Below are 13,414 nucleotides of genomic sequence, written 5' to 3'. Positions count from 1 at the left end.
AGACCACATTTGTTATGTGAAAAATGAACTACAGAAGGACAAGAATGGAAACAGAGATCCCAGGGAGAATACCACCACAGTAAATCAGACAAGAGATAATGATGGCTCAAAGTAGGATAGTAGTTGTGTTAAGACGCGTGACGTTCTTTTTTTTTTTTTTTTTGAGATGGAGTCTTGCTCTGTCGCCCAGGTTAGAGTGCAGTGGTGCGATCTCAGCTCGCTGCAACCCCTCCCTACTGGTTTCAAGCAATTTTCCTGCCTCAGCCTCCTAAGTAGCTAGGCTACAGGTGACTGCCACCATGCCCAGCTAATTTTTTGTATTTTTAGTAGAGATGGGGTTTCACCAGGTTAGCCAGGATGGTCTTGATCTCATGACCTCGTGATTGGCCCACCTCGGCCTCCCAAAGTGCTGAGATTACAGGCATGAGCCACCACGCCCGATCTGATGTGTGACATCTTAACAGATGATGCAGTGACTAGTACATTCACTGGATAACCAACTGCCTACTGGTCACTGCATCATCCGTTAAGATCTTCCATAGGTATCTATAATTCGGATGTCCAAACCAAGCCATCATCATCATCTCATTAAAATATCCTCCAACTCTGGTACTCCTAATTTCCTAATTTTAGAAATTATTGAAATCATCTAGACAATTGGCCAAACAGTAACCAAGCACTGCCCTTGGCTTGACCCTCTTCTTCATCCCCCAGACTCAATTACTAAGTCCTAATTATTCAGCTCCTAGGTCTCTTAAGATCATCTACCCCTTTAAAAAAAAGCATTATCATTACCCTAGTCCAGAACTCCATTTGTACTACTACTTTCAATCTCCCTCCTTTGCAATCTGTTTGCCATTTTGCAACTAGTTATCTTTTTAAAACCTTAAACCTGATCAAGTACCTCCCCTGTTGGGAACAAGCCCCCCAAAATCTGGCCATAAACTGGCCCCAAAAATGGCCATAAACAAAATCTCTGTAGCACTGTGACATGTTCATGATGGCCATAACACCCACGCTGGAAGGTTGTGGGTTTACTGGAATGAGGACAAGGAACACCTGGCCCGCCCAGGGCAGAAAACCACTTAAAGGCATTCTTAAGCCACAAACAAGAGCATGAGTGATCTGTGCCTTAAGGATATGCTCCTTCTGCAGTTAACTAGCCCAGCGTATTCCTTTAATTCGGTCCATCCCTTCATTTCCCATAAGGGATACTTTTAGTTAATCGAATATCTATAGAAACAATGCTAATGACTGGCTTGCTGTTAATAAACACGTGGGTAAATCTCTGTTCAGGGCTGTCAGCTCTGAAGGCTGTGAAACCCCTGATTTCCCACTTCACACCTTTATATTTCTGTGTGTGGGTCTTTAATTCCTCTAGCGCCGCTGAGTTAGGGTCTCTCCGACCGAGCTGGTCTTGGTCCCCTACTTGTATTAATAATACTCTGTTATTCCCACTACCTACAAAACAAAGTCCAAACTCCCGAACAAGAGTCCGATCTGACCACTGCTTAACTCTTGCCATTTTCTCAGAACATGGCTGAGAAAAAGGGAGACTGCTTTGGCTGAAACACAATGAGTAAGCAAGAGAGTGGTAGAAAAAAAATTAAAAGGAATATGGAAGATGGATTACCTTCTCTTGTACTTTCAATGCTACCGACACCACCAAATCCTCTACTCACTATTCCAGGAATTTTACCTCCTTTTTCCACCATTCACCACACCAATACCTACTTTTGTGTGTGTGTGTGTATGTGTGTGTGTGTGTGTGTGTGTGTGTGTTTTTGAGACAGGGTCTCACTCTGTTGCCCAGGCTAGAGTGCAGAGGCACTATCATGGCTCACTGCAACCTTGACTTCTCAGGCTCAAGTGACCCTCCCACCTCAACCTCCTGAGTAGCTGGGACTACAGCTGTACACCACTATGCCCAGATAATTTTTGTATCTTTTGTAGAGACAAGAGTTTCACCATCTTGCTCAGGCTGGTCTCGAACCCACCTTGGCCTCCCAAAGTGCTAGGATTTCAGGTGTGAGCCACCACACCTGGCCAATACCTACTTTTCTTTCATGTCTCGAAGTAGGTATCATTTCCTTATGGAAAGCTTTCCTAACCACTCAAAACTCGGTTAAGTGCCTCTCCCGTGTGCCCCTGCAGCACAATGAATTTCCCCTATCACAGTCTGGTTATCCCTCAGTATTTGTTGGGGATTGGTTCCAGGACCTCCCTATAGATACCAAAATCCATGGATGCTCAAGTCCACCTTATAAAATGGTGCAGTATTTGCATATAACCTATGAACATCCTCCCATTTACTTTAAGTCATTTCTAGATAACTTATAATACCTAATTCAATGCAAATGCTAAGTAAACCATCATTATACTGTATTGTTTAGGAAACAATGACAAGAAAAATGTCTGTATATGTTCAGTACAGATGCAGCCATCCATTTTCCCCCCAAATCCTTTGATCCTTGTTTGGCTGAATCCACAGATGCAGAACATATGAATACAGGGCTAAATGTTACAATACAATATTTGTTTGCTTAATTTTCTGCTTTAGTATCAGCTCTGAGTCATTCTCATTTTCTGTCATATAAAAAGTACTCAATAAATACTTCTTGAGTAAATTAATGAATAAAGGACTTCCTTTAATGCTTCCTTTTATTGTACCTCAAGCAAAATCTTTTTAAATGCATTGTTAGTCTAGCAAAAAATTATATGAAAAGGGCAAAAATGAAGTGAAAGTAGAACCTCTACAGAATAAATGAACACATCAAAGCCAGCTCTCCCTTGATTTCTATTGAAGCTTGGATTCTTTGAGCTTATTTCTACCTCCAGACCTACAAGGGGCATGGAAGACCAGAGAATAAGACTAGGTTCTGCCCAAGATAAGGAGTCTAACAGGGGACACTGAAGTAAAAAGCCACAGCCATGGAATCACTATGAACTAGAAATAAATAATACACATAGAAGGAAACAGCAAGGAAATTGGCCTGTCTGTATTTTGGTGTTAAATAGTGGGGAAGAAAAAACTACTCCTCTGAAAATCCTACAGACAAGTGAACCCTAACACAAGTATACATCTGAATTCACAATGTAAATCTAAAGCAGAGAACTGAATTTAATGTGGTCCCAATAATGCTACTAGAGAGTAGCATACAAAAGCCAAAACAAATCCCTCCTGGCAGAAAGTCATTTTCAGTCCAGATAAACATCAAATACTTTCAAGATGCAAAAACATCATGGAAAATGAACAACTCACAGTTATAAAACACAGTTATGACATCATGAATAAGAGCAAAAAAGGTAAGAAAAGGATCATATAGTGAGAAACAAAAAGATTTCATATAGCAGAATTTTCTGTTAAAAATATAAAATAGTTATGTTTAATGTATCTAATAAAAGGTAAGTCTGAAAATACAACCAAAGAATTAAAGACCAACCAAGCAAGGTAAAAAACAATTGCTAAAAATGAAAAATATGGCCGGTATGGTGGCTCACCCCTGTGATGCCAGCACTTTGGAAGGCTGAGGCAGGAGGATTGCTTGAGCCCAGGAGTTCAAGACCAGCCTGGGCAACACAGAGAGACCTTGTCTCTACAAAATACAAAAATAAATTAGCTGGGCATGGCAGCACACACCTGTTTTCTCAGCTACTTGGGGGGCTGAGGTAGGTTGAGCCCATGAGGTCGAGGCTGCAGCGAACCATGATCACACCACTGTACTCCAGCCTGGGCAATAGAATGAGACTTGGTCTCAAAAAAAAAAAAAAAAAAAAATCTATATATATATATATATATAGATATATATACACACACACATCTCTATATACACACACACATATATACACAGACGTACATATATATATATATAATCATTTAAGTTAAAAACCCAACATACATAATCAACCAGCATATTTGAGGCAACTAAAGAGGAAATTAGTGATTCTGGTAGACCTGAGGAAATAATACAGAATGCAGGCCAGAAAGGTAAAGAAATAGAAAATATGATAGAGAGGTTTAGAGACATGAAAAACATATGATGTAACATATTTCTAACTGAAGTTCCAGAAGAAAATACAGAAATGGGAAGATGTAATATCTGAAGGGATAATAAGAGAACTGTAGAATTCCAGAATTGTAGAAAAATATCCATCTTCAGATCTAGGAACCCCAACAAATCTCAAGTAGAATAAATACAAAGAGATACATAGCTAGTTACTTCATAATAAAACTGCCATTTATACCAAAGAAAAAGACTTTCAAATTAAAGTTAATCAAATTTTAAAATGCTGTCAAATAGAAAAGATATACAAACAAAGGCATAATATCTGACTTCTCAACAATTAGTGGAAGCCAAAAGACAATTGAGTAACATCTTAAATGTGCCTTTCCACAAAAGATCCTCACCTAAACGAACTTCTATAGGATGCACATCAGACAGAAAGATTAGATATAAGAAAAGGTGGCTAACAAAGACTCTGAATAAATCTAAGCAAACAACAATGTATATTTCATGGCAGAGAAAGAGCAGAATAGACAGAAAATATTAGCCAACAAGTAGTACATAAGTTGGAGGAGGCGATCAGAATTAAAGCACTCTAAAGCTTTTGTGTTTTTCAGAAGGAAAGTAAATTTATCAATTAACTTTAGTCTTTGAAGTACAGACACAGAGTCTGAAACTTTCACATGAAAGAAAGAGAATATTGGAGAGGGGATGATGGAATGAGGGGAAAAAAAAGAGGCAAAAAAGGAATTTAAGAAAACAGGACAAAGAAACATGACAAAATGGTAGAAATAAGTTTAACTATATCAGTGATTACAGTAAATGTAAACTGCTTAAACTTCCAGTTAAAAGACATAGATGATTGTATTAAGACAAAAAGTTAAAATCAAAGGATGGGAAAATAGTAACCAAAAGAAATGTAGTGGAGAGGTCACTAAAGAAAAAGAGTAGCTGCACAATGATAGAGGGTATAATTCATCAGTGTTATGTAATAATTCTAAATACGTATGCATCTAATGACAGCCTCAAATTATAAAAAGTAAAAATTTACAGAACCATAAAAAAAAGACCATCAAATCTACTATCAGACTCTGATACTCCAACATCTCCCTTGGTAATAATGAATTTTTAAAACAGGACAAAGATTTGTATTGAACACTAAAAATAAGAATTGATGTGTATAAACACCACACCAGCAATTAAAAATACATATTATTTTCAAGACAGGAAAATCATTTAGAAAAACTGACTAACTGCTAAACCAAAATGTTACACTCAACAAATTTCAAGACTGAATCAACACAGACCACAGTTTGTGAAAAACATTTAATACAAAAAGATAAACAAAAATTCCATCTATCTGTAAATTTAAAATGATACTTTAACAACTAAAAAGTCATAGAAGAATCACAACAGAAATAAGAATACATTTAGAATTATAAATAATAAAAATATTATATATCAAAACTGTGGAATGTGTTATGGCTTAAATGTCTACTTCAGAAAGGAAGGAAGGGTTAATATTAATAAACTAAGTATCTAACTGACAATTAATAACAGAATGACAGGACCAAAAAACAAGAGATGCTAGTGAGGCTGCAGAGAAAAGTCAATACTTAATACACTGCTGGTGGGAATGTAAGTTAGTTCAGCCACTGTGGAAAGCAGATTGGAGATTTCTCAAAGAACTCCAGCAATCCCATTAGAGAGTGCATATCAAAAAGAAAGAAATTATTCTACCAAAAAGACACATGCACTTGGTGTTCATTGCAGCAATATTCACAATTGCAAAGACTTGGAATCAACCTAGTTGTCCATCAATGGTGTACTGGATAAAGAATATATGGTACATATACACCATGGAATACCATGCAGCCACAAAAAGGAATGAATTATGTCCCTTGCAGCAACATGCATGTAGCTAGAGGCCATTATCCTAAGCAAATTGACACAGAAAACAAAAAACCAAGTACTACGTGTTCTCACTTATAACTAGGAACTAAACACTAGGTACGCATGAACATAAAGACAGCAAAAATAGGTACTGGGGACTACTAGATGAGGGAGAGAGAGAGAGGGCAGCAATGGTTGAAAAACTATTTGGTACTATGCTCACTATCTGGGTGATGAGATCAAGTGTACCCCACACCTCATCATCAGACAAAATACCCATGTAACAAGCCCTCACATGTACCCTCCTATATCTAAATAAAAGTTGAAGTTATAAAACAATAAAACAGAGAAAAAATAATGACAGAACAAACACACAAAAAAAGACAGCAAGGAGGCTATAATTAAAAAGCAAAAATTGATGAAATAGGATACAAACATATAATGGTTCAAAGTAAAAAAAATTACTTGGAAAAATAATAAAAGACAAACCTCTGGGAAGACTAGTCAAGAAAATAAAACAAATATTAGGAATGAAAAAAGGACACAACTACATATGCTACTGAGAGTAAACAGGGAATATCATTATACACCTTATACCAATAAATTAAAAATTTAGTTTAAGTAGATAAGTAGATAGTTTTTCATAGAAAACTGAGTCACAAAGAAACAGAAAAAATAAAGAAATTAAACAAGTGGTTTAATAGTTCCTACAAAGAAAACATCAGTCCAGACAGTATTATAAGTAAGTTCTATCAAACATTCAGGGAACAAATAATTTCACACAAACTATTCCAGTATACAGAAAAAAATACATTAAAAAAATTTATACATACCTGTTTCAAATGACGGTACTTTTTCCACTCTGAGAGTTTGTGATCCCTGTCCTTCTTTCTGAACATTTGTGGAGTAAAACTTTACTTGACTCAGTGTACCAATATATGGATGAGTACAGGGAACCATGTTTGAAAAGCTTCCAAATGTCACTAAATTCTGCCACTCTAAAAGAAAAAACATATATACTTTGATTTCAAACCAACTCCCAGCTGCACAATTAATTGCCAAGTCACCCTCTCCAGAGGAGGTGTTTCACTGCTTCTAGGTACACAGGAAATACATTTTGTAAAGAAAAATTAGTGACAACATTCTAATTTTCTCTAACCTGTAAACTTATTTGGAAATTTTTAAAAATATTAAAAAATCAAATAAAATATTTATGCTAGTCAGTTATTTTGAAAGGTATATAGTACATAATAGAAACCCTTTATTTTGCATGCTGGTTGCAAGCTAAAAAAATTTTGGCATAATTACTTTTCAGAATAAAGGACTCTGGGAGGGAAGGTCAGGAAGACTTCCTACACAAAATTATCCTGTGTCCTTCTTCCACTAGCTAAAGATTCATTCCTCTTTCATTTCACAATCAATAAGCGAATTATATTAATCATTCATTCATACTGTCACCAATTTTTTTAATCAGATAATTAGATCAACATTTGGTGAGATGCCTCAGTATATGGGGAATTTTAATTGAGTGAAGAATAGAAGACTAATTACAAAGCACTTCAGCTGCTTCCTCTGGGTTTACTGTGAGCTTTGAAGGGCTCAAATACAGAAGGAAAATATATTCCACAATTTACCCAAGTACAAGAAAACCAAATTTGTCTCTATTTTCCTGTGACCCTCCTTCTCTTTTATTTCTTACTATGAGTACTGAGAATTCCTCTTTTTGAAAGAACCCAAAAACCCTATCTAGATAATATTCATATATTTTGTAAAGTTTTAGGTGAAATCAAATTACATCATTACAGATAGTCAAGTTTTTCCAAGGATGGAGGGTTGAGCGTTTAAGAGTTGAAACTTTTTTAACTGCTTAATAATGATCTTCCAAAAATGTTAATTCATGTATTGTGTGTGCAGATATATGCATTCTGAAAGAAAAGTCATTTCTTAATGGCGCAGAGAATTCATCAGGAACATAAATTACTAATGTTGAAGATAATACGAAGAGCACAAAGGGCATAAGGGAATATAAGTATTCACTCAAGTTTCAGGCCTAGAACTTACTTCCTTGAAAAAGTTTCTGATGTCAACTGATTCTTTTACTTATTTGGGAAACTGTTGAAGGCCTAGAATGTTTTTGGTCATTTGTGTCTATTTTTTAAAGGGTCAGTAAAGCAAATATAACAGAAGATTCCTACACATTAAAATATGCTGCCTGCTAGCAAAAATAATTAGTAAATATGGGCTAAAGCAGATTTTCATAGGAAACACACTCCAGAAAAGCATCTTCTTCATCCTGGCCACTGGTGTTCCGACTCTTCAGCCCTATTCAAAATATCTTCTGTAATTATTACCTGACAAAGGCAATATGCTACTTTTTTTTTTCACACACTGATGAAATACTTTCATAGAATTTGTGCTAAGATGTTTAAAGAGGGATTACTCCACAGTTTAAAAGTCCTTCCTTGGAAGATGACCCATTTCCATGACTTGATGCTAGATTTTTTTCAACATTCTCCTTTGTTTTTAAAACAGTACAGAAAATCTCAAACATATGCAAAGGTAGAAAAACCAGCACAATAAACTGTCACGTACTCATTGCCTACTTTCAACAATGATCAACTCATGGTCAATTTCATCTCATCGCTACCTGCACCAATATTAATTTGAAGCAAATCTCAGACATAATTTCATCCATAAATATTTCAGTATGTATTTACAAGAAACAAACACTTTAACACAACCATAACACCATTAGCAGAAATTTTAAAAAAATCCTTAGTATCATCAAATATTCTCAATTTCAAATTTCCAGTTGTTACAAATGTTATAATTTTTTTCCAGTTTCTACGTGAATAGATTCAGACAAAGTTTACATATTGGGACTAATTGAGATGTCTTTTAAGTCTCTTTTAAGCTACAGAATGTCTGCTTTTTTTTGTTTTGTTTTGTTCTGTTTAACTGCAATTTTTATGTTGAAAAAGCCAGGTTGTTTGTCCTGAATTTTTGTCCTGGTGATTTCCCAGGCTGATTTTGCTGACTGAATTCCTATGGTATTGTTTAGCACATTCTTCTATATGTTCTATAAATCAATGGCTGTAAAGGCTTTATCTAACTTCAGGCTCTTTTTATTAGGTCAACAGTACTTTGTTAAGTGGTGATGAGTTTTTTTAATCAGGAACCACACAGTAATTGGTTGATTTATTTGGGATGATAATGTCTACTGTTCTTCAATGCCTAGAATCATTTATTCATTAGGTGGTTACAAAACGATACTAATTTTATTACTCCTTCATTTACTACTCAGAATACTTCTACAAAGAGAAAATATCCGTCATTTATCGGTTATTCAGAAAAGTAGTTCATATAGGAAAGTCAGACTAAATGCTTCTTTCCCTTTGTTTACCAGTTCTCAAAATAATACGTTAATTACCTAAGGTCCTGTAATAGTGACACATTTTTAATTTGTGTGTATATCATGAAAACTTCATAAATTTAAACATTACTTGGCATTTTTCAATCTAGTTTAGTCATCATCCTGACTAATGCTCAAACTGTTCTATTTTGGGCCAGTAGAGGTCTCTTAAAATTGACTCCCAAGTGCTTTTGACACTGTCCCCATAATCTTTGAAAGCTTTCTTGCTGGCTGTTTTGAAAAGTCCTTAATTTTTAACACCAGTAGAAATTCAGGTATCAGCAACTTTAAAAGTACACATTTGGCATTAATACGAGACAGAAAATGGCACATACATTTACCACCTTTAACACTGTATATTATAACAACTGTACTGGAGCACATTTAACTCAATAAAACAAATATAATACCTAACACATAGCAATAGAAACACAACCACTGGTTAAAGAATTACTAAATTCCGCAGGGTGCAGTGGCTCACGCCTGTAATCCCAGCACTTTAGGAGGCCAAGGTGGGTGGATCACAAGATCAGGAGTTTCAGATCAGCCTGGCCAACATAGCGAAACCCCGTCTCTACTAAAAATACAAAAATTAGCCAGATGTGGTGGTGGGCGCCTATAATCCCAGCTATGCAGAAGGCTGAAGCAGGAGAATTGCTTGAACTCGGGAGGCGGAGGTTGCAGTGAGCCAAGATCGTGCCATTCCATTCCAGCCCGGGCGACAGTATAAGACTCCATCTCAAAACAAAACAAAACAACAACAACAACAAAAGAATTACTGAATTCATTAATTCTAGTAAGCAGAGAGACAGAGTGAAAAATATTACCCACCATTAATACTCTTTTTTCAAGGTAACTTCTAAACAACCTACATATGGAAGTCTTTACTCTGGCACTTACTATTCTACTGGCCTGGACAAGAACTGTGTATATAAGGGCTATGTCTTCAAGACTGCAGAGCTACTGGTATCCTATCATCAGTCTATTCAGAACAGCCACACTTCTGTGTTTATTTTACTCTCATGGCCTTTGTAGCTAATGACCTAATGGCCACTGCCAGTGATCACTACTTGTCCTCTCTCTCCAATCTAGTTTGTCACCTACCACTTACTCTGGCTTCCAGAGAAAATCTGACCATCATTTTTAGGCTACGAATAACAACAAAAAGATGCTCCTTTTCTCTCACACAAACTGACAACTCAGTCTACTCTATATGTTGCTTCCGCAACAACAACTAAAAATAAACAAAAAGATTTCTTGCAATGTGAGTTTATTTCCGCCTAACCTCAGAGACAAAGTCAAGCTTGCAGCCTGTCTTCTAGATTTCAGTCTCCTTAGTTAAGAGACTATTTCAGTAATTATTTTCCAAAATTTCTAAGGCAGTGATATATGAAAGCTAAATAGCTGTTAAAAGAGGTTACCAAGAGGTTATATAACCTTTTAAAGAAGTTATTATGAATTTAAAATACATAATATAGAACACAAAAATTATTCCTTATAGTATTATTCATCGCAGGAAAAAACAGAAACAACTCAAATGTTTCCTAATAGAACAATGATTAAGTTACCGCAGGTCCTTATACTTTTATTATGTATTCATTAAGAACTTTTAATAACAAGGAAAAACACTCATGCTCTAATGTTGCATGAAAAAAAGCAGGAGACTTGTACAGTATGATTTCAACTACTAAAAATGTGGTGAAATATCTGGATTATGCACAGTTTTTACTTTATACCTTATACTTTCCCTGTATTTAAAAAAATGCCCATAATAATAAAAAAAAAAACCCTAAGAATATATCAATTGCTAAATCATCTGAAACTTCATCAAGGTCTTATTAACATCATCATCACAATTTGTAATATAGTCTACCATTAACAGATTGACTATCTCTGGTTTACTTTAATCCTTTCAGCTGGCCAAAACTAAAGGAAAATCCTTTTTATCCTTAATCACGTAGCAAGCAAAAGTGTGACCTGGATGGAGCAGCTTAGTCTAGAAGATCACTGCTGATGTAACTTTTCTCCAGACCAGAGTAAGAAACAGAGAATCTCTTTTTTTTTTTTTTTGAGTTAGGAAACAATAGATGACGACAACTTCCTGGACTGCATCTTGGCATACATCTCTACTGCCTTGCTTAATTCTATTTTTTTTTTCCATTTTTATTTATTTTTGAGATAGAGTCTCACTCCGTCATCCAGGCTGGAGTGTAGTGGCATGATCTCAACTCACTGCAACCTCTACCTCCCGGGTTCAAGTGATTCTCCCACCTCAGCCTCCCGAGTAGCTGGGATTACAGGCATGTGCCACCACGCCTGGCCAAGAGTGACATTTTAAAAACACTCCTCTTTTTCTAAGACTGTGGCTTAAAATACTCAAATTTCCACCAGGTGCAGTGGCTCATGCCTGTAATCCCAGGACTTTGGGAGGCCAAGGCAAGCAGATCACCTGAGGTCAGGAGTTCAAGACCAACCTGATCAACATGGTGAAATCCCGTCTCTACTAAAAATACAAAAATCAGCCAGGCTAACACCTGTAATCCCAGCTACTCAGGAGGCTGAGGCAGGAGAATCGCTTGAACCCAGGAGGCGGAGGTTGCAGTGAGCCGAGATCCGCCATTGCACTCCAGCTTGGGCAACAAGAGCGAAGCTCCATCTCAAAAAAAACCAAAAAATGAAAAAACTCAATTTTATTTTCATACCACCCCACCACACCCTAGACACAACAGGTTTCTTTCTGCTCCTTAAAACTATTTGTCTGGGCCAGACACAGTGGCTCACACCTGTAATCCCAGCACTTTGGGAGGCTGAGATGGGTAGAGTGCTTGAGCTCAGGAGTTCGAGACCAACCTGGGTAACATGGTGAAACCCAGTCTGTAACAAAAATACAAAAATTAGCTGGGCATGGTGGTATTAGCCTGTGGTCTCAGCTACTCAGAAAGCTGACGTGGGAGGATCACTGGAGCCCGGGCAGTCAAGGCTGCAGTGAGCTGTGATCGTGCCAGTGCACTCTAGCCTGGGTGACAGAGCAAGACCCTTTCTTAAAAATACATACATATATACATACTAGTCTGATCTTTACAGTTCCTCTTTACTCTTCCCAAATTGCTCTTTCTCCCAGACCTTCACATGGCTTGCTCATTTTCATCTTTCATGCCTAGGCTCAGTCATCACCTCAGAAAAGTTGGAGTCCCAGGCCATCTTATCTAATGAACTAGCCCGTCCTGCCTATCTCTTCTATGGCACTTTAAATATATTTGCTTCTGATGGAAGAAAGGTGGAAACCAACTACCTTGTTCAGCACTACACTATCAGCAACAATAATGCCTGGCATCCAATGCTGATTCTCATTCACAACAACTCTAGGAGGTACATACTACAGTTAGCTTCATTTTATACTTAAGTACAATAAATTCTACAATGAACTTGATCTGCATAGAATCTTTCTGTCGACCTGCCCAAATGGTCTTTTTGTTTGTTTGCTTGCTTTTTTTTTTTTTTTTTTGAGACGGAGTTTTGCTCTTGCTGCCCAGGCTGGAGTGCAATGGCGCGATCTCAGCTTACTGCAGCCTCCACCTCCTGGGTTCAAGCAATTCTCCTGCCTCAGCCTCCCGAGTAGCTATCATTACAGGTGCCCACCACCCAGCTAATTTTTGTATTTTCAGTAGAGACGAGCTTTCACCAAATTGGCCATGCTGGTCTTTTATAACTGTCAATACTCTTAGTTATTTAAAGAGTTTGAGGAGGAGGAGGGACCTCTGCTGGGGATAAAAGTTAAATTCTCAGTCTACTTTCCTTATGACAATAAATACCAGCAGATTAGAGACAATAATAACAGAGTATGTTTGATTTCTATTTTCTATTTAAAAATTACACTTTTATTAATTTCAGTGTTCATCTAGTATACTTAAGCGTCTTCCCCTCTCAAATGTTTGCCAAATGAGGCCACCTGTAAATACATGAAGAAAAGAAATATGTGCTCTATCCTAACCCAAAGAACTTTTTATAAAAAAGGATATACTTACTACAGAAACTAAGTAACATTTTTATTCTTTAGAAGTATATGTCTACTGTAGATCATTTGTAAAACACAAATTAAAAAAAT

The 13,414-nt window shown here is 36.7% G+C and overlaps 1 protein-coding gene and 1 long non-coding RNA gene across 5 annotated transcripts in view; both read right to left on the bottom strand.

Moving 5' to 3' along the window:
* Positions 1–13,414, bottom strand: part of SLC30A9 (solute carrier family 30 member 9) — a 105,420-nt gene that overhangs the window by 87,803 nt on the left and 4,203 nt on the right. For all 4 annotated transcript variants that reach the window (XR_012434802.1, XM_045392296.3, XM_045392297.3 and 1 more), the window contains exon 2: positions 6,731–6,895. Coding sequence is in view for 3 of the 4 variants with exons in the window: in XM_045392296.3 (XP_045248231.1) it covers positions 6,731–6,895 (165 nt within the window). In the remaining variant the exon portion in view is untranslated. The remainder of the gene's footprint in view (positions 1–6,730; positions 6,896–13,414) is intronic.
* On the bottom strand, positions 11,452–12,155 carry LOC141410294 (uncharacterized). The gene is made up of 2 exons (XR_012434804.1): positions 12,020–12,155; positions 11,452–11,580 (listed from the first exon to the last, which is right to left on the bottom strand). It is a non-coding gene; the product is annotated as an uncharacterized lncRNA (long non-coding RNA).

Source organism: Macaca fascicularis, chromosome 5, assembly GCF_037993035.2.
Source record: "Macaca fascicularis isolate 582-1 chromosome 5, T2T-MFA8v1.1".
Classification (NCBI taxonomy): Eukaryota; Metazoa; Chordata; class Mammalia; order Primates; family Cercopithecidae; genus Macaca; species Macaca fascicularis.
The sequence above is the reverse complement of the archived record's forward strand: the minus strand, read 5'-3'. Positions and strand labels throughout refer to the sequence as shown.